The 21,738-nt window shown below is 43.5% G+C and overlaps 1 protein-coding gene across 8 annotated transcripts in view; it reads right to left on the minus strand.

Annotated features, from left to right (window-relative positions):
- LOC125743003 (SH3 and multiple ankyrin repeat domains protein 1-like) overlaps positions 1-21,738 on the minus strand; it is a 71,289-nt gene that overhangs the window by 46,911 nt on the left and 2,640 nt on the right. For all 8 annotated transcript variants that reach the window (XM_049015551.1, XM_049015548.1, XM_049015550.1 and 5 more), the window contains exon 3: positions 5,614-6,182. In XM_049015551.1, coding sequence (XP_048871508.1) covers positions 5,614-6,132 — 519 coding nt within the window. In that variant the 5' untranslated portion in view covers positions 6,133-6,182. The remainder of the gene's footprint in view (positions 1-5,613; positions 6,183-21,738) is intronic.

The raw sequence follows: 21,738 nt of genomic DNA on the forward strand, positions 1-21,738 counted from the left end.
CATTGTTCAATAAGATACAAAGGTAACTGGACGGAATTAAATGGACAGGCAATGCCTCAATTTACAGTATGCATTGTTGAATAACATACCTCTGTGACTGGGTGAGCTTAAAGGGGCAGGTGACACCTCTGATTACAGTCTGTATTCTTCGATAAGATACCATGGCCACTGGGCAGGATTAAATGGGCAGGTGACGCCTCTGCTTACAGTCTGCATTCTTGAATAAAATACCATGGTGACTGGGCAGGATTAAAGTAGCAGGTGACGCCTCTGCCTACAGTCTGCATTCTTGAATAAAATACCATGGCGACTGGGCAGGATTAAAGGGGTAGGTGACGCCTCTGCTTACAGTCTGCAGTCTTGAATAAAATACCATGGTGACTGGGCAGGATTAAAGTAGCAGGTGACGCCTCTGCCTACAGTCTGCATTCTTGAATAAAATACCATGGCGACTGGGCAGAATTAAAGGGGTAGGTGACGCCTCTGCCTACAGTCTGCAGTCTTGAATAAAATACCATGGTGACTGGGCAGGATTAAAGGGGCAGGTTACGCCTCTGCCTACAGTCTGCATTCTTGAATAAAATACCATGGTGACTGGGCAGGATTAAAGTAGCAGGTGACGCCTCTGCCTACAGTCTGCATTCTTGAATAAAATACCATGGTGACTGGGCAGGATTAAAGTAGCAGGTGACGCCTCTGCCTACAGTCTGCATTCTTGAATAAAATACCATGGCGACTGGGCAGGATTAAAGGGGTAGGTGACGCCTCTGCTTACAGTCTGCATTCTTGAATAAAATACCATGGCGACTGGGCAGGATTAAAGGGGTAGGTGACGCCTCTGCTTACAGTCTGCATTCTTGAATAAAATACCATGGCGACTGGGCAGGATTAAAGGGGTAGGTGACGCCTCTGCTTACAGTCTGCATTCTTGAATAAAATACCATGGCGACTGGGCAGAATTAAAGTAGCAGGTGACTCCTCTGCTTACAGTCTGCATTCTTGAATAAAATACCATGGCGACTGGGCATGATTAAAGTAGCAGGTGACGCCTCTGCCTACAGTCTGTATTCTTGAATAAAATACCATGGTGACTGGGCAGGATTAAAGGGGTAGGTGACGCCTCTGCTTACAGTCTGCATTCTTGAATAAAATACCATGGCGACTGGGCAGGATTAAAGGGGCAGGTTACGCCTCTGCTTACAGTCTGTATTCTTCAATAAGATACCATGGTGACTGGGCAGGATTAAAGGGGTAGGTGACGCCTCTGCTTACAGTCTGCATTCTTGAATAAAATACCATGGCGACTGGGCAGGATTAAAGGGGCAGGTTATGCCTCTGCTTACAGTCTGTATTCTTCAATAAGATACCATGGTGACTGGGCAGGATTAAAGGGGCAGATGACACCTCTGTTTACCGTCTGCGTTGTAAGGTAACATTCCAGAGCACCTGGGCAGGATGAAAGGGGCAGATGCCCTGATTTAAATGCCCAACTAGTGGCGCTGCAAATGAAGAGCTCCATTGAGAAAATCGGTGCAATGAGGGCAGTGCATGCATGTAGGGTAGAGCCTGCCCCTCGCTGGGGGTCTTTATCTATGCATGAGCTAGCATGTGGCCCCCTTCCCATTGCTCTTCCTCTCTTATTTCCTGTGGTTATTTTCCACAGGGTAAGTGCGGGAGGTTGAGAGGCATTTAATGAGCCCTATAGGGAGTTCTGCTCTCCCCTCTCAGAGCACCCCCCCAAAACACCCCCCCCCCCCGCCATTCCATATGCATCCTACCTGCTACTGCCTTTCTCCTGTATCATTCTGAGGGCAGACTCACAGCAGCGCCTGACTCTGGAATGCCATTCCTCCACCATGTCTGCTGTCTTATTTATATACCAGGGCACTGCGTCCGACTACCAAGCGTGGTATTTTTGACAGGGCGCAGGGAGCTTTCCCAGTGCTGCCGCACGCCGCCGTTTCATGCCCGTCTGTAGCCCACCGTGGCTGTGGTTCAGACCTCCTCCCTGTGTGGGCAGAGTGCCGATGTCTTTGTTTGCTCTCTGCTGCGGGTCTGGTCTGGTTTCACCTGTGGGCAAATAATCTGGCTGCCAGCGGCGGTGTAAATACCGTCGGACGCCTCTGTGGCACGAGTTTGTGCGACCTGCCAGGCCGATAACTTCCTGTCACCGATCTGGGTCAATACCATGTGTGTCATGGGGCGGCCCGATGCAACGGGGATATTTGAGTTTGCGTGTTGGGTAAACACTTTGGTTTTCCAGGGGAAAATGGCGTTTGCACTGTCTATTGCCGGCTGCCGGCCTCTTTCTCATTAAAGCACAATTATCAGAGCAATTAGCATTTATGGAGGATGAATTAGCCGGCATGTAGGACAGGCCTTGTGCGATGGAATTACAGAGGATGTGAGCAGCAGGCTGAAGAGCTGCTGTCATAAGCACTTGCCAAATGGCACGAATCGCACCCGTGCACCGTCCGCCTCTACCTCCACACGCTGGCATCCGTGCTCCTCCGCGGCTAAAATGATTCTGTTTCCTCTGAATAATTAAGAAGCAGAGGCACAAACAAACAGATCGAAGGGGGAAGCGGTCCTGCGAGAGAAGGCACCCGATACGGATACCCCTTGTTCATAGTTACCGAAGGCGAGGTGGACCGCACAGCAAACAAGTCACAGAGCGGTGCAAAGGCGGTCCTCCTTTGCCGGCGGGTTAGCGCGGCCATTTCCACTTAAGCAGGATGAATCACGGAGAAACAAAGGCACGGTCTTCGACTCCCGCCCCACAGATCAGCGGAGCTCGGCTCAGCGGGGGACAGGGAAGCTGCTGCTTTACCGAGATGCATAAGGAATCCAGGAACTGGGGATAAACAAGGATACCGTGGCATATCGCTGGATATGGCATCGGCCAGATGGTGAAGACTGATCTGTGACTTTGATTCACCTGCTCAATTAATACCAAAGGCCAGCATTACAGTAATACAACGATAAGCCAAAATATTATAAACACCCCCATGTGAAGGGAACAGTGTTGACTATCTTGTAAAAACGGTGCCGTGGTCTGGGATATATTAGACAGTAAGCTAACCTTCGTTCCCCATAGTCGACATATTGAATACAGATGAAATGGGTAGGAATAAAGAAGCATGTGACTTTGACAAAGGCCAAGTCAAACGAGTGAGTCAGAGCATCGCAAAAACAGCAAGGCTTAAGGGGTGCTCACAGTCAGCCATGGTGAGTACCTACTGAGGGTTGTCCAAGGGAAAAACCACAATCTACAGATAGGGACCGGTGCGATACAGACCAAAAACAGGGTAATTTTGATGATGGTCTTGGGAGTAATGTATCACGACCCACAGTGCATGGAGTCCAGTTGTGTATAAGGCTATGGAGCCATGTATTAAACTTGTTGGAGAGCCGCTGCCAACCCCCATCCACTACTGAAAGCGCCTACAATGGGCACGTGTCTGAAAAGGACCTTGGAGCAATGGCAGAAGGTTGCCTGGCCGAGGAATCCCATTTTCTGTTGCATCATGTGGACAGCCGGGGGCGTGTCAAGCATCTGTGAGATGCATTGGACCGACAAGTCCATAAACTAACTGTATACAGTGGATGAGAGGGAGCTACATAATACATGCACCTAAAATAGATAATTCAACAGTTCAACAGCTGTAAGTGTAAATTTTCCTGCCAGTGACAGCAGGAAAACAACAGAGAGAATAAAATATTATTAAAAAAAAAACCTTTTCATAAAAAGAGAGACGAAGCATCACCTTGCCCTGACACAGATCTCTATGGATGAAAGTGCTGCCATTTTGGTCTCTCTGCTTGATCAGTGGCATGTCCATCCCATAACTAATCAACCGAATGTTCGTATCAGTGCCTGTTCTGTTTCCTGACACTGCCTGTCACTTTATGCTCTCCCTGCTTCCTGCTTAGACACCTGTGATAGATGTAATGATTGAAATAGTCATTAATACAACACTTTCATTACTGAAATATGTACTTGTCCTTCGGCAATAATGCCCCTAACACTCCTCAACCTGGTAATAAAGCTGCAATTGGACATGTTTCTCTCCTAAGTGGAGCTTTTTTCCCCAGCGCAGCTGTTGTTGTCACTGGTGATACTGTCACTCAATCTAATTTTGTAGCTTGGGAAACACAGTCATCATTGTTTAAGACTCAGGGTAAACACTGCGGTCCCAGGAAGATTAAGAATGCTTGCTGAAGTCATATCCCTTAGTGCCACCGTTGTCATTCATTGTATGGAGGACCCTCCGAATGCTTTTATTGTGGAGCCTTCTTCAAGGACCCATCTGCCTTTTCGCATCAAAGCCGCTAAGATCTGACAATGAAGGCCTGAGGTAACCTGTGATTTTTCTAGGTCTCATCCCTTGGAAGGTGCTGGGTCACTGCAAGAACGTTTTTATATTCAATACAGCCTTTTTCAGCATATAACAATTTAAATTGCATGCAAATTTATTTATAAGTTATACTAATCAAAAGTTCAGCATTATCTTAGCATCCCTGTGCTGTTTACTGTCCCTCCTTCTGCAAAGCCACAGCTGAAACTTCAATCACTCCAGGCATTCTGCAGTCTCATTTTTATGTAGTAGCACAAAATTTTATGTAAGTCAAGTGTTTGGCTAATTCTGTATCAGCTGGTCCCTTTCACAGGACAAGTTCTTCTACGGGATGCACAACTCTACATGCCCACCTCTATCAAATTCATAACTTCCGTCACATGGTGAGGTCACCTTGTAATACAATCCTTATTGGCCGCCTACCTACAAGGATTTGTCTGCAGACTGAAAAACGGGGGTGGAATGTGTAGGGCAAGCTGACCAGTGGGGCAAGCTGACCGATCAGAGCACACTGGGCTCATCAGGGGTGGGGTTTACATCTCTAGCAGAATGTTTTAGGCAAAGCTATAGACAGATACAAGAGATGTACAGTATGAGAAATGGTTTTTCAATATTGGAACATGTAAATCTATTCTAGTAGACCCCAAAAATAAAATCCTGAACTGTGAAAATGACCATAATACAGCCTCTTTAAAGAAGTCAGTGCATTATTTTAATTGATGAATGACCTAATGGCATAAATTCCAAGGTGTCATAGTGGCTCAGTGGTTACCGCTACAGCTTCACACCTCCAGGGTCCCGGGTTTGATTTCGGTGCCCAGCTCTGTGCAACTTGAGTTATCATGCTTTCCTGTGTTTTTGCCGCTTTTCTACAAAAACATGCATGTTATGGGGACTGGTGTCTCTTGGTTCATTGTAGTGTGTGAGAGAGAGTGTGCACTTGAAGGTACCGGAATGCCACCCACACTGTTTCCAGCTCCATGTTTCATGGAAGGATGGATGGATAGATGGAGGAGTATGTCAATATAATGGGGCCTTTATTTAAGCGCTAGTAGGTCACCTTGTGAGGGTACAGTCCTAGGGCTCCTTACTTTCAATACCGCAACTCCTTCAATGTTTTAGCTGTGTGTGCATTATTCTGCATTTAAAAAGACCCACGATGCAATTACCCCTGTAAGACTCCCTGTGGTACAGGCATCAGCAACAGAAGCATAATTTCAGGAGGATTTGGGCAGCATTACTCTGGTGGACTAACCGTTTGTTTGATGTCGGGGATGCCGATGCGGAACACCATCATGGAGATCTGCGTGTCTTCGCCGGGGGTCACCGTGCTCTGGCTGCGCTCCCTCAGTCGTCTTAGCTGCTGCCGACTGGCTGATGGGTGGAGGGGCTGCTGCTGATTGGCAGGTTGGTGATGGGCGGGTCCCGGGTTAGACAAATGAGGGTTTCTGACATGTCCCAGGTTGCTTGGTCGTAATTGTCTGTCTGCCATTGGTTGTCCAATCATGTTGGCTGCCTGTCTGGGCCCCTCCTCCCTGCCACCACGAGATTGGCCACCTTTTTGCATCTCTTTTACTTCTTCTTCTTCTTCCTCTCCTTCTAGCTCTCCATTCTCTTTATCACCTCGCTCCTCTGTGTGGTTTTCCTCTGCCTCTTCCTCATCATCTTCTTCCTCTCCATCCTCGTCTTCTGCCCCTGGATAGAAGTGTTGACTTTTTCCCAGCATCCTTTGCTGTTCCTCATCACTGGAGAGGGGGCTGAGTGGCATCGTCATGGCGACAGGGTGGCGACACTGGCCGTGATGGCCTCATACCTGGAGACACACTGTCGGAAAAACAACAATAAAATAAGAAGAGAAAACTTTATGACATATGAGACAAGTGAGCAACACGTAGAGTGTTTGCTAAATACCACTTTTATGACAAGAGCAGCAGGGCAAATGCACACAATATAAATTCTTTGTGTTGTATGTTTGACAGGAAGTGAGAAGTGTGCCATTGTTTTATTTTTATTTAAAAAATTTTCATCCTCTTCCCCTTTATGTAATTCATTTCCACTCTATTCACTGACAGATCATAATATATAGCCTTTCCAGGCTGCACTTTAAATAACCTACCAAGGTATGGCGATTAATAGCTACAAAAGATCATGACAAACACCAATGTCTGAATGACAAAAACAGACACAATAGAAGAGCATGCAGAGGGCTAGATTTTACTCACAGTCAAAGTAAGAGAAAAAAAGAAATACTACTTTGAATGGTGATGACTACAACGATCTTAACACTATTGAATTACAGGAAGTGACAGGGAGCAGCCAGCTGTCAGGAAAAAAAATGGCTGTGGTACAGGATGTGGTTCGGGCCTTGCTCTGCAGTCCAATGAAGTTCCAGCAAGTCCATCACTCGAGACAACACTAATGAAGTCACTGGTGCAATATTGTGCTCAGAGATGGTCTTAATGGACACAACACCTACTCCACAAGAGTTAATATTGTTATGTTATTATTTCTATCTAGACTATGCACCATTTTACCAGCTGGATTACTAGGCATTGCTCTTTCAAATTTATTTATTTAATTTTTGCTGAGAAAGGGAAAAGGGGGGGAGGATTGTAGGAAGTGTATGTGAAGAACACAAAAATCAATGTACTGTCAACATACCGACTAATTAGCTGGTATGAGAATGGGGCAAAAATCTTTTTTTTGCGCAGTAGTGAGACTGAAGGAGTTTAGTAAAGGCACCAAAAAACACAGTGATGAGTTAACAGGAAAATACGATGTCTTAGAGAACACTATGCTAGCGATAGACAGTAATAATAGAAACGCATCAACAAAATAGGCTGACTGAGTACGGGGAGAAGTTCTCCAAGGTGATCAGCGGAAAAAGCATAGAGGCCAAGAAGGAACGCGGTAATTAACATGGCGGAGTGGAAAGAGCAAACGAAGATGTTGACTGAGGGAATCCAAGCAAACAACGGGCAGGCGCAACATCAGAGATGAATGGAAACTGTCAATAGAAAAATGGGGCTTGATAAGCATTGATGAAGGAGTTACAGAAAGGCGCCGCTTAGAAGCCAGCCCACAAAGGCAGATAAAAGAGATAAAGATCTTCACATCCTTCTAGTTTTCTTTGCTAATCTCTCACTCTCCTTCATCGAAGGACATTTTATTTTTGGGCCCCATCACCAGCTGTCTTATAGCAAAGGAGCGAGGAGTCTCTTATCAATCCGGGCTTATTAGTGTGTTTGTTCCAGTCTAGAGCTTCGTGTCTATGCACCAAAACTACACAGAGTTTGTTTGCAAATTTGCTTGTTTACTGTAATGCTGAAAAAGTTTCCATATGCTGTATGTTCGCTATTAAAGTACGACTCAGTTTTTCCCAATTTGACTGTCAGGGTGTTTCTTTTTTTGACTGCTGATGTTCCATTGAAAGATTAATATCACACTACAGACACATAAACACAGACACGTACACGCACACATGGTCTCCGCTCTCTTCCCTCTCTCTCTCTTCCCTGCACTATGTAGGACAGAGCATGCATATAGCAAGATATTTTCAGTGTCTTGGTCCCTGGGAAATTTCATTGGAAAATATCCAAGGAACAGATCGCCCCACTTTTATACTACAAAATGGGACCGGCCAATTTCTTTCACTCACTTTTACTCTTTTCCTTTAATACGCCCCCACCCCACGCCGTCTTTCTCACAGGCTGCAATGAGATTCCAAACACCTGACGAAGGCAAGTCAGTGAAAGTCACCAACATGTGTGCAGTGGCTCATACGAGAGTCTGTGAGAGAAACAGGAAGTGAGACACAGTGAGACAGGAAATGAGGTCTGCATTTTTAAATGTCACTCCATAATTAAACATTAGTAAGCTACTGGTTTTTGTAACAAAGCACAGAACTGTGCCCCCCCCCCCCCCCTCCCTCGTTTTGCCAAAACTGAAACGTTACCACACTGATTCACTGCGGGGTGGGGGGGGGGGGACAGCATCTCACCCCCGGCCTTTCCATCTCGCCTCACATTTCATGTGATTTCTGTGCTGACCCAATCCCAGCCTTTCAATTTTTCCATTTTAAACTTGAAAGGAAAGGACATTCGAAACTTGTCTCTACTCGAAAAACTGGGTTTCGCTCTTAATTAGCAAGATAAAATATCTGACAGAGCGCTGCATGTAGAAATATGATTCACACCCGAAGCTTTATTTCCAGTCCGTGAGTCAAACAGGCCATCTCTCTGATAAACAAATAGGCACTGTACATAAGCTGGAATAATTTAATAAATACCCTCAAGAGGCAAAGATATCTACACACTGAAGGGTTTAATTTGTGCAATATCTTGATAAGTAGAATTATAATTGTCTGTTAATCTTTTACAGGGTATGTCATTTATCAGTCTGAGAAAACTCCAGTTAATAAATCCATTCTTGGTGTCTGTAATGACAGTAAGTTTTATTTTGCTGGCATGGGGAACATACGAGGAAAATATAGCGTGAAGCGTGGCTAATTAAAAGGTATTGAAAAAGTATAGGAATAATAGGCTGTATTAGAAACACTTAATGCGTGCATCACGAGGACTGGTAGCCCAGACTGGACTGACGATTCCAGCATCACAGTGATTCAGTAGAAGGTACACAGGCTGCATTAAAAAAAACGTAGGAAGGCTACAGGTACAAAAGAGTCATCTCACTTCTCACATGTCAGACGGCACGTCCGGCCAGCCACTGGTGATGATGTCATTAACCAGAGCAATATCTCCTGTGTGGTCTGGAAGAGGCAATTAGTCTTTGCAGTTAAACCCCTAATGACTATGTAATTGTTGCTAGAATAAGCACTAATATTGGACAAATTGAGCACCTGAGAACCATACAATTTTCCAAAGGACTGCAAAGTGTGCTTTCGATAGCACGTCTTTGAAAAGCCTACAATCAGCACACATGACGATATTTATAGTGACTGGCACATAAGCAACTCAAATTTTGCATTGTAATATGTTATTTGCAACAGAGATAAATGTCTCAATGAAAACGCCGATAAATTTCTCAACAGAAAGTCTGCATTATTAAAAACCTTTTATTCGTTACTCACGTCTTTGTATTTTAGTAGCTCCCAGAGGATTAAACTGGAGAAAAATTTTACATGTCCAGCTTTATGTTGTTTTAAAGTAAGCAAGAATGGAAATTGTAATACTGAGATAATTATTAGTGCTATAAATCACAGCCTTCATATTTGAAAGGCATTCCCAAATGGAGCTTAATCTCTAACCATCTAAAATTACAGATTAGTACAAGGCTGTGTTCTTTCGCCTATGTTGTTGCGCCTCTAAAAATAAATGAGAAATTTTGCCAAGAAATTGTATTATATATTATATTATATATGATTTTTTTCATCATTTGGTGATTTGTTGTCTTATTTCCTTCACCAGCTCATGTAATCTAAAGCTAAGTTCATAATTTAATTAGCAGATAACTTTAGAAAGAGTTAGAACCCATAGAAACGGAAAGCCCACGTAATTGGATATACAAAAGACAAAGATAAAAAAAAATCATCCCCCAGGGCTCCCCATTTACTGAAACTAAACCTCCAATCCCCCTACCTCGCCATAAAATAAACATACCTTTTGAACAACATAAAAATGTCATTTGTATCTTAAAAAAAAAGCAATAAAATTTCTGTTTTTGTCAAATCATTGTTCTGTTTGTCAAAGCCATAAGAACAAAATAAGAGTACACATGTACAGTATCAGCAAAGTAAAATATGTTACTCTCATTAGCTAAAGAATACCTGCAAGACAGCCAAACTCATAAAACATTAAAACACTTTTCCTACTACACATAAATCATAATAATATCCAGATGTGTTATTAATATGCCTTAAGGGCTCCATTATTGCATAGTCACTAGGCACTAATAAGAGATGCATAAACTGCCCTGGACTCTTACAGCAGAGCTGTACCCCAATGCGCCCGCATGCCTTTACCCAGCCTGGGCCACCTGACATTCTTCCTGTGTGCCCCTTAGTCTATAGTGGCATCCTTGCTTCTTCCTGCACTCTTTCTGCGAGTTAATAAGCCTGGAACGAAACGAACTGCATCCATAACACATTGTGAAGCATACTTCAGGGTGTCTCTAGAGGATAAGTATGCTAATGCATTTTGGGTACTTGTAATGGGCTTGTTGTTCCTTCTTGGTGTCTCAGTGAGTAGGTATCAAACGGGAGATCTTTGTGTACCAGCTAAGTTACTAATGTGTGCATTTCTGTATGGCCCTATTACTAATGTGTGCTATTATAAGTGGAGTAGCTCATTACTAGTACATTACAATGCATATGACATACTTATAAATCACAAGGGGAAATATGCAGAAGTCTTTACCAAGTCTCTGACCTATTTGGTTAACAGCTGTTAAAAAAATGTTTGATGTTTTTGGATAAGGATTGATGGCATCCCATCCAGGGTGTACCCCAGCCTTGTACCCTATAATAGACTGGCATCCCATCCAGGGTATACCCCAGTCTTGTGCCTTATAATAAACTGGCATCCCACCCAAAGTGTACCCCAGCCCTGTGCCCTATAATAGACTGGCATCCCACCCAGAGTGTACCCCAGCCCTGTACCCTATAATAGACTGGCATCCCATCCAGAGTGTACCCCAGCCCTGTGCCCTATAATAGACTGGCATCCCATCCAGAGTGTACCCCAGCCCTATACCCTATAATAGACTGGCATCCCATCCAGAGTGTACCCCAGCCATATACCCTATAATAGACTGGCATCCCATCCAGGGTGTACCCCAGACTTGTGCCCTATAATAGACTGGCATCCCATCCAGAGTGTACCCCAGCCTTGTACCCTATAATAGACTGGCATCCCATCCAGGGTATACCCCAGCCCTATACCCTATAATAAACTGGCATCCCATCCAGGGTGTACCCCAGCCCTGTGCCCTATAATAGACTGGCATCCCACCCAGAGTGTACCCCAGCCCTGTACCCTATAATAGACTGGCATCCCACCCAGAGTGTACCCCAGCCCTGTGCCCTATAATAGACTGGCATCCCATCCATAGTGTACCCCAGCCCTATACCCTATAATAAACTGGCATCCCATCCAGGGTGTACCCCAGCCCTGTGCCCTATAATAGACTGGCATCCCATCCAGAGTGTACCCCAGCCCTATACCCTATAATAGACTGGCATCCCATCCAGGGTGTACCCCAGACTTGTGCCCTATAATAGACTGGCATCCCATCGGGGGTGTACCCCAGCCTTTTGCCCTATAATAGACTGGCATCCCATTGGGGGTGTACCCCAGCTTTGTACCCTATAATAGACTGGCATCCCATCCAGGATGTACCCCAGCCCTGTACCCTATAATAGACTGGCAACCCACTGGGGGAGTACCCCAGCCTTGTACTCTATAATAGACTGGCATCCCATCCAGGGTATACCCCAGTCTTGTGCCCTATAATAGACTGGCATCCCATCGGGGATGTACCCCAGCTTTGTACCCTATAATAGACTGGCATCCCATCGGGGGTGTACCCCAGCCTTTTGCCCTATAATAGACTGGCATCCCATCGGGGGTGTACCCCAGCCTTGTACTCTATAATAGACTGGCATCCCATCCAGAGTATACCCCAGTCTTGTGCCCTATAATAGACTGGCATCCCATCCAGGGTGTACCCCAGCCTCTTGCCCTATGATGGACTGGCATCCCATCCAGGGTGTACCCCAGCCTCTTGCCCTATGATGGACTGGCATCCCATCCAAAGTGTACCCCAGCCTTATACCCTAAATTAGACTGGCATCCCATCCAAGGTGTACCCCAGCCTTGTACCCTATAATAGACTGGCATCCCATCCAGGGTGTACCCCAGTCTTATACCCTATAATAGACTGGCATCCCATCCAAGGTGTACCCCAGCCTTTTGCCCTATAATAGGCTGGCATCCCATCCAGAGTGTACCCCAGCCCTGTACCCTATAATAGACTGGCATCCCACCCAGAGTGTACCCCAGTCTTGTGCCCTATAATAGACTGGCATCCCACCCAGAGTGTACCCCAGCCTTTTGCCCGATAATAGACTGGCATCCCACCCAGAGTGTACCCCAGTCTTGTGCCCTATAATAGACTGGCATCCCACCCAGAGTGTACCCCAGTCTTGTGCCCTATAATAGACTGGCATCCCACCCAGAGTGTACCCCAGTCTTGTGCCCTATAATAGACTGGCATCCCACCCAGACTGTACCCCAGTCTTGTGCCCTATAATAGACTGGCATCCCACCCAGAGTGTACCCCAGCCTTTTGCCCTATAATAGACTGTCATCCCACCCAGAGTGTACCCCAGCCCTGTGCCCTATAATAGACTGGCATCCCACCCAGAGTGTACCCCAGCCCTGTGCCCTATAATAGACTGGCATCCCACCCAGAGTGTACCCCAGCCTTTTGCCCTACAATAGACTGCCATCCCACCCAGAGTGTACCCCAGCCCTGTGCATAGCCCTGACATGTGAGAGGTAGATGTCCGGATGAATTAGAGAATCAAACTTCAGGTTATACAAGACATACAGTACACTTCCAATCACATAACATTGCACAGAACAAAAAATGCCGACCCAGAACTCCTGATAATGGAGAAAGACTCAGAAAATAGATTGTATTGGTCATGCGTAGGGGGTGGCATTTTAGCTCAGCTTAGCATTGGGGGTTTTATTCCTGCCGCCAACTCTGTGTATGCGGAATTTGTCCATTTGCGCAGGTTTCTTTCTGTCGTTCGAAACATGCAGTTGGATAAAATTGTGTCTTAAACTCCCCTGGTGTGTGTGAATGAGTGCCCTGTGATGGACAGGCGGTCTGTCCAAAATGTCCCCTGCCCCATGTGTGTGATTCCGAGGATAAGCCCCAGGCTGACTGAGACCCTGTATGGCATAAGCAGTTTGAAAATAGACAGATGGGTACATGAGATTTATTCTATTTATCAAAACTATGAGGTATAGCCTTCAACGTTGGCATATCCTGTGACAGGAGTCAGACCTGCATTTACAGTTTATGACTGAAGGGAAATTATAATTTACTCCATGTGCTGCCACTTCAGGTCAAGCATAAAGGCTCCAGGCTAGCTAGGCAGCTAACCAGACAGCAATCCGGCTGATCAAATTGACACTCTGTCACTAGCTAACAGCTAACTCTCGCTGTTAAACTACCTGCCCATGCAATTAGGCCATTTTATCTTGAAATCTAACAATGCTGATTGTCTGGCTTGTCATCATATTAACATCACCGACTGAATCAACAGGCTATACCTGGGAAACTTGTTAATTGCCATGTGAATTGTGTTTCTCATTCATCTACCTCATTAATATTATGCATCTATGTTTTCACAGTGGTACTGGGGCTCAGTGACTAGCAGAGGTGGCTTGAATCTCAGCTTGCATGTTCTCATCATGTCTTACAGGATTCCTCCCACAATCCAAAGAAATGCAGTTAGGCAAACACATCACTAAATGGTCCATAGTGTGTGTGTGTGTTTGTGTGTGTGTTTGTGTGTATGTGTGTGTGTGTGTGTGTGTATATTCCATCAGTGTTAATTGTGTTCTATCATATTTCCAAAATCATATATTTGTCATCATATTGCCCATAGTGCAATATGGTGCAGTGGTTAGCACTGTTGCCTCACACCTCTGGGACCCGGGTTCGAGTCTCCACCTGGGTCATATGTGTGCGGAGTTTGCATGTTCTCCCCATGTCGTGGGGTTTCCTCCGGGTACTCCGGTTTCCCCCCACAGTCCAAAAACATGCTGAGGCTAATTGGAGTTGCTAAATTGCCTGTAGGTGTGCGTGTGAGAGTGACTGGTGTGTGAGTGTGCCCTGTGATGATGGGCTGGCTCCCCGTCCTGGGTTGTTCCCTGCCTCGTGCCCATTGCTTCTGGGATAGGCTCCGGACCCCCCGCGACCCAGTAGGATAAGCGGTTTGGAAAATGGATGGATGGAATGTACCACAGACAGTAATATAGCACAAAACAGTGTAGGTTTCAACAAATGGAATGTCTGAAATTCTTTAATTATAAGGTATACATTATATAAATATTCTTAGATGTTTAGCTTACAAATGTACAAAACATAATTCATATTTACATTTTTATGGTTAAAAAAATGATCTAAAATTGACAAAGTAACTTCAAAGTTAACAAAAAAAAGAAATAAATGCCAACAGCTGATGCCACAGTTCTGCTGATAATTAGAGATGTTCCTACTTTCCATTTTCAAGAACGGTTGAAATAAAAGAGAGCAGAAAAAAGCTGGAAAGTCGAGCTCATTATAATTCGTGTTTGAATACAGCCGGAAACCTATTGCTGGATCAGCATTTCCCCTTCACTTCTGCAAGATTTCACTGAATGAATGAAGTATATAAAACCTGGGAATATGTGAATTTGCTGCTCTACAGGGAGATGTTTGATATATGGCAGGATTTCCTTAAGATGGCATGATAAAACTGTCTGCCATATTGATTGCTCTCATTAAGACAGCACCTCTACTTATCCCGACTTGGCACCGGCTGGCCATCTCATCTCGCTCTCACTGACTGACTACATGACTTCAGTGCACACAGCTTGGTTTAAAAACCATGGTTTAAATATTATTCTGTTTTTTACTTACAACCTTGCTCAGGATAATATTTCTGCTACCAAACCACCCAGGGTGACCCCCACCTTGCGCTGTGTGGCCTGATGCAGGCTCCAGGTCACCTCACACAGCTTTCACGCATGCAGTTGGGCAAATGGATATTATTTCTTATTGAGGTCACTAAGAAGCCATTAAAATAGATACATCATTTTTAATAATTACCAAAGATGGAGACTGTCAAAGCTTGGACATGGAACTGGTCATTATTGTATATCAATTAATTGTCATTCATCATTTTTGACACTACATTATGCTGTTTCTGTATTACTTATTGTTTCGTACCTACACTACATGTATAAACCTTTCTGTCCCCCCGTTACACACTGTCCTGTTTTGCACTTTAAGTATTGTGAAATCCTCCCCCTGTCATTGCTGTTGTATGTTGACCAATGGGAATGCTGTTTCATTCTATTACATACTTACATATGGATGGTACGACAATAAAGCCCAATTGACTTGACTTGACTGTGACCTTATCCTACATGAGCTACACAATGCAATCGCTATTACACAATATCACAAAGTCTGAAAGTGCTGCTTCCTCCCTTGTCATTCAGCCTATATCTGCTTCTCTGTGTCCCTCTCTCTCTCTCTCTCTTTCTCTCTCTCTCTCACACACACACACACACACACACACACTCTCCCTCTTCTCTCTCTCCCTATTCAGATTAAATGGTAATCTAAAGAACTATTTAATGGATTACAATTTATTGTAAATGTAATAAAAACTATTGGAAGTTGATTATTGGCAGAGTGATTATAGGCTGTGGAGCAACTGAAGGGACACAAGATGCAGTTAATTTCAGAAAGCCTCAGCATTTGGAACTGTATACACTGTATACACTGTGAATGCTGTTCAAACTATGCACTGTAAATACTGTACACATTGTAAACAGTGTACACACTATACACATTGTAAATGCTGTACATGTTGTATACCCTATACACACTGTGAATGCTATACATGTTGCACACTGCACACACTATACATACTGTAGAAACTGCACACTAAACACTGTACACAGTAAACGTTGTACTCAATATACACACTATAAATGCTGCACAAGTTGAACATCCTCTACAAACTGTAAATGTTGTACTCGTTGTACACCCTATATACACTGTAAATGCTGTACATGATGTAAACACTGTCCTCACTGTAGACCCTGTACACACTGCACATACTTAAAATGCTGTACATACCATAAATGTTGTAGACACTTCAAACACTGTACGCCCTACAGTATGGACACTGTAAATGCTATACATTCTGTAAACACTCTACACACTAAAAACGCTGTGCACACTGTACACACTATACACACTGTAAAAGCTGTACACATTGCAGATACTGCAAACACTGTACGCTCAACACATAGTACACACAGAACATGCTGTACACACTATACTCTCTGTAAATGCTGTATACTAGGGCTACCACAATTAGTCAATGTAGTCAATGATGCTGACGCTACCATGATTTACCAAAACAAAATTATGTAGCGTGCTCCGCAGACCAAATTTAATAAACACACCAAATTTCTCCAGATTTTTGGGTATTATAATAGGCCTTTCATTCATTTTTTGCATACTACTAATCTGCTTATCAAATTATGGACAAATGTAATGTCCATAAATTGCCATCTGTTATCTAAAACCCATCAATGACATACAGTTTGTTGTTGTCAAAATAAAATAAACTTAAATTAAATGGTCAATTAGATTTTCTTGTGGAAAATTGTTTAGATTAATCGACCAATTGGTAAAAGAGTCAATAGATTCATTATTAGAAAAATAGTCGTTAGTGGCAGCCCTACTGTTTATGCTGTACATCTTATCCCTACTGAAAACATTGTACATAGTATACACATTACAAATGCTGTACACTATAAGCACTGTAAAAACTGAACTGTACACACTGCACACTGTAAATGCGGTTCACATTTTAGAAGCTGTAGATGCTAGACACTGTACACTCTGTAGATGCTGTACACATTGTAAATAAACTCACAGTAAATATGTACACACTATGGCTGCATTACACACTAAAAATACTGTAAATACTATACATACTGTAAACATTGTACACACTATAGATGCTGTACACACTATAGACACTGTATACGCTGTACACACTGTAGACACATGGTCCAATGGTAAATGAATACAGGTGAATACTTTCACTTCTGTTTTGATACCAATTACTCTGGGTGTAATAAATCAACAAATGTAAGACATTTCACACACCATTTTATGCCCTCTAAATATGAATAATTAAAGTAATTCTATACGTAAATATAATGTAGTATAGCATCAACACTTTTTTATAATCATACATTTATTCTCCATATATAATGATTACTTCATAGTTTTAGATACAAAAAAAAAACAACTAATACGATCAATGATGGCTGAAAGGACCAATTAAGAGAGTTTACAAAAGAGCCATCGTCGTTTCCTGAATGGCTGAGAGAATGATGGTTTTCACTGCAGCCCTCTTCCGGACATAACTGAACCTGTAATTAGATAATTACCTGTATTATTTACACCCTACTTCCAAATAAGCCATCTAGATATGGCATATCCAGTAGATTATTCTGGAGTGTTCCGCCTTTTCAAAAAGCACCCGGATAATGGAGCTAATGAATGAATGGAGAGATGAGGACGCAGGACACTTGCCCGAGTGTTTCGCAACAAGACACTGCCAGCGCTGCTCAGCTTACTGGCAAGAAAATAACACTTGTGTTCACACTCTGTGTGTTAGCCGCCATGCTTTGAGGCAAACTAAGAACAGCTGTAATGCAGTGTGTCCCTTTATCCTGCAGATCTTTAGCTAGTCATTCTGTCCATTAGTCAGAGTGGGAATAGCATGTCAGAACTCTTATTTCAATACTGCTGCTGAGAATGAGTCCAGCTTCACAGTATCACAATGACATATTTAAACTAAAATCAAAAAACAATAACAAACCTGCTTTGACTCTCAGTGGGTTCATGTTTGCGGCTATTTTTGATTCTGGTTACCAACAGCAAGGTCACTAACTGGGCTTAAAATACATGATGGATATCTATTACGTATGGTTTGCACAAAATGCATCATTCAGCCTGCTATGGCTTTCCTGTATTTATAAACATACATCACACGCTGGGGAGTTTTGTCATCAGCAAGTCACTCACATTTAATCAGCATGATGTCATAATGCAACGTACGCCAGATCCAAATATGTCATATAAATGACAGCAGGGTGTGAAAACAGCATTCAGAAATAGGGCTTAAAATGTGCATGCTAATAGTGCAAAAGAAAATAACAAGAAAAGATAAATAAATAAAGATTTATATATTTATATCTCCATCCATCCATCCATTTTCCAAACCGCTTATCCTACTGGGTCGTGGGGGGGGGGGGTCCGGAGCCTATCCCGGAAGCAATGGGCACGAGGCAGGGAACAATCCAGGATGGGGGGCCAGCCCATCGCAGGGCACATTCACTCTCTCACGCACACTTATATATATATATATATATATATATATATATATATATATATATATATATAGATAGATAAATAAATAAAAAGAAATCCCTGCTGGAAAGTGTTATCCATCTGACCTGTTATCAGTGACTGATGATGCCCAAGATGTTACTTCATTACTGCAGTTACTTTGCAGTTGGCTAGTATTCTTTGAATTATTGTTATCATTGATCATCAGGAGCTTATTACCAAATATGGAAATCCGATGGTGGAGGCATACAGTCTGGCTGCAGAGTCATTAAATGTACAAAAAAAAAAAAACTTGACAGCCAATAAATATTTTATATGCCATTTATTAACCCAGTTCAGTTTATTTTGAATTCAAAACAATGCCTTATCTCTGCTGCTGCTGCCCGCCCATCCATGGCCTGTGTGTAGCTTGGCTGTTTACACCTGGCCATCGCTGACGTAAGGTGCTCAGTTCTTAAGTACGTCATTCTGGCGGGGGCCCTGACGAACCCGACAAGCATGGAGACTGTCCAAAACAAACGAGTGCACTTCAGATTTTTATATATAAGTTTCTGATTTATATATAGACACTATGTAGTCTGGGCTAAAGATCGCTGATGTCGTACCATCACTGGGGGCCATCCGATAGCACTGCCTGTGAAATGCGGAAATGTTGATATGAAATGTAGCTGATGGATCACACTTTATTATGATGCCTTCAGTCTTTGGGAGGGCATTAGAGATCAACACTCAGGAGGTGTGAGCTGTAAAGCCTGGGTATTTTCATCAGCGCTAGCTGTAACTCACCTGGATCCATTTCTACAGTATATACCCTTGAGAGTCACTCAAAGAATGTCTGTTTACAGAAATAGAACCTAAACTCACAGAGCCTCTCTTCTCCATTATTTCATTTTAAGATACACATAATGGAGCGAACATCTGATGCATTGAGAGGTAGGAGCTGGACGGAGCAGGTCCGTGATCAACACTAATGGACAAGCAGTGGTTGGGCATTCACTGCTCTTATAGTAAATGAATTGTTCGCAGCGTCAAGGAGCCCCACTGGGCCCTCGGTTAAGTCACCAGTCATTATTGCACGGAGTCCATTACCGCAAAATACATTTACTCTCGGGTCCCGGTTGCTTCTGACATCCAGCATTGTGAGAAGCGATGTCAGCCCGGCTGGCATAGATGAACGAGAACGACGGGAGAGATTATTACGACGATAAAGGCAGCCACAGGGATGAGTTTTGGGGCGTAGACCTCAAGCTGACTTTTCAAAATGCTTTGTTCTCTCCTCCCTGCTCTCGGCATCATCATGAGCAGACTTGCGGATGGGGACAGCCCTGCCTTTGTCATCTGATCGCCCACAGCTTCTTAATTAATAAAGCTAAGTGTGTTTAACTCTTTTTGGTTCATTATGAATAAGGCCTCCTGGAGCCGGTGTGAGATTCAGTTGTCCAGGCTTCCATGACAGTGCCTTTTTTCACACAAGTATTATAGATTTAAATACTGCATCAGCCACAACTCCCCGCCCCCCCCCCCCACCATAAAGATGAGTAGCCAGTGACATACCACTGACTGATTTGTCATATTATATCAGGAACCACTCCCAAATGGATACATTTACATTTAACAATAAGGAAAAGCATATTTTGCAGCCGATTTTGTGCCCTAATTTAGTGATGCAGTTGGGACATAAACAGAAGCTTAATCCTAGGGGCACCTGTTTATTTCCAGCACTGGTCCGTTACATTTTCACTTTACCACAGTTTACCTGTGTGAGTCTTTAATTTGCCACAGACACGGAAAGTGAACAACGAGGAAACACTCTGAGCAGACCATCTGTCGAAAGTGTGCTCCTGGTTATTAACTGGCACAGCCAGGCTTTGGTATGAGTAAGCCTGATATAGTACCGCTTTCAGACAGTATTACTCTATGGCTTTTGCACTGTGGAGAAAAAAAGAAAAACAAAATCCAAAGTGGTTCTCATTAGCATTGTCCTCAAGTGGTCAGAGCATGAAAACATAGGAAACTGCACACTTTTCTTTTTTAAGTGGGCTTCGCCGCCCGGCTGTTACAATGCTCCTTGGTTGACATTCACTTGAGTGATATTCAGTAGCTTTATATGTCAATCGGAACAGTTATTGACTGAATCTTTTCCCTGTTGTAATGCAGAAATGAGCACACTATAAGTCAGTATCAAGAATATACAACCAAATATACAACCATAAATGCTATTTAAAGATCCACCATAAAGAACATAAATATTAAACACAATTCAGGTCACTCAAATCTAAATCCCTGCCATACTTGTCCTGTTTCAATGCCACCCTAGTTCCTGCTCTTCTCAAAGGCATGTTTTTCCAAAAATAACCTCTTCAATAACACAGTTTTGGTTTTTGACTGCCACCACAGTATCTGCTCTTCGACATGGCGATTAAATGTTACAAAATAAAGAAGAAAAGGAAGGGACAAAACAACTTGGAACCAGTTTGTCCAGACAAAGCCGCCTTGCATCACTCGGTATTTGCTGCTTGTTGTCGGATGGTATTCCTGTACCTCTCTGCTATTGGTTAATTCCCTCAAAAACTGCTTACGTGTGGTTGGTGGAATTCTCTGCAAATTGCTAACCCTTCATGAGTCAGTCCTGCAATACCGGCAGTGAAAGACTTCTCATTCACGCATTTTTAGAATACATTTGAAAGTGAAATAGGCAAAGCAAACCAAGTAAAAATATACAAATTATTCATTGTGTGGGGATATTCACAGGTTCACATATACATGGCTGTCTCCGTTTCGCCGGGTGTTTGCTGTGATTTAGTAATTTCCTAGCGAGTATTAAACGCAGAGCCCTCAAGTCGGGCTGGGATGCCAGGAAGTTGCCTTAAAACGCTCCCTGCCAGGCTGATGTTGTTCCTTACACACTGCAGGTGACATGGCACAAAAAAATGGCAATGGTAACAACTGGAGAAGTGGTGCGTTTCCCAAAGTGCTGGAAAACGCCAAGCTGCAAGTGTCTGACAGGTCTGTTGGAGGCGCTTTTGCTGCAGCACACCGAGATATCAGGGCCAACTTAGAAACTCTCCCCATGACAGAATAAAGCCAATTATGAAACAGCACATGCCATGTCCCACGCTCAAACTATGAGCCACAGAACTCAATTTGTGGAAAATTCCAGATTGTTTCTGAATGTGGTAATCTTCATAAAATATGGTGA

The sequence above is a fragment of the Brienomyrus brachyistius genome, chromosome 5 (genome assembly GCF_023856365.1).
Source record: "Brienomyrus brachyistius isolate T26 chromosome 5, BBRACH_0.4, whole genome shotgun sequence".
In the NCBI taxonomy this organism is placed as follows: Eukaryota; Metazoa; Chordata; class Actinopteri; order Osteoglossiformes; family Mormyridae; genus Brienomyrus; species Brienomyrus brachyistius.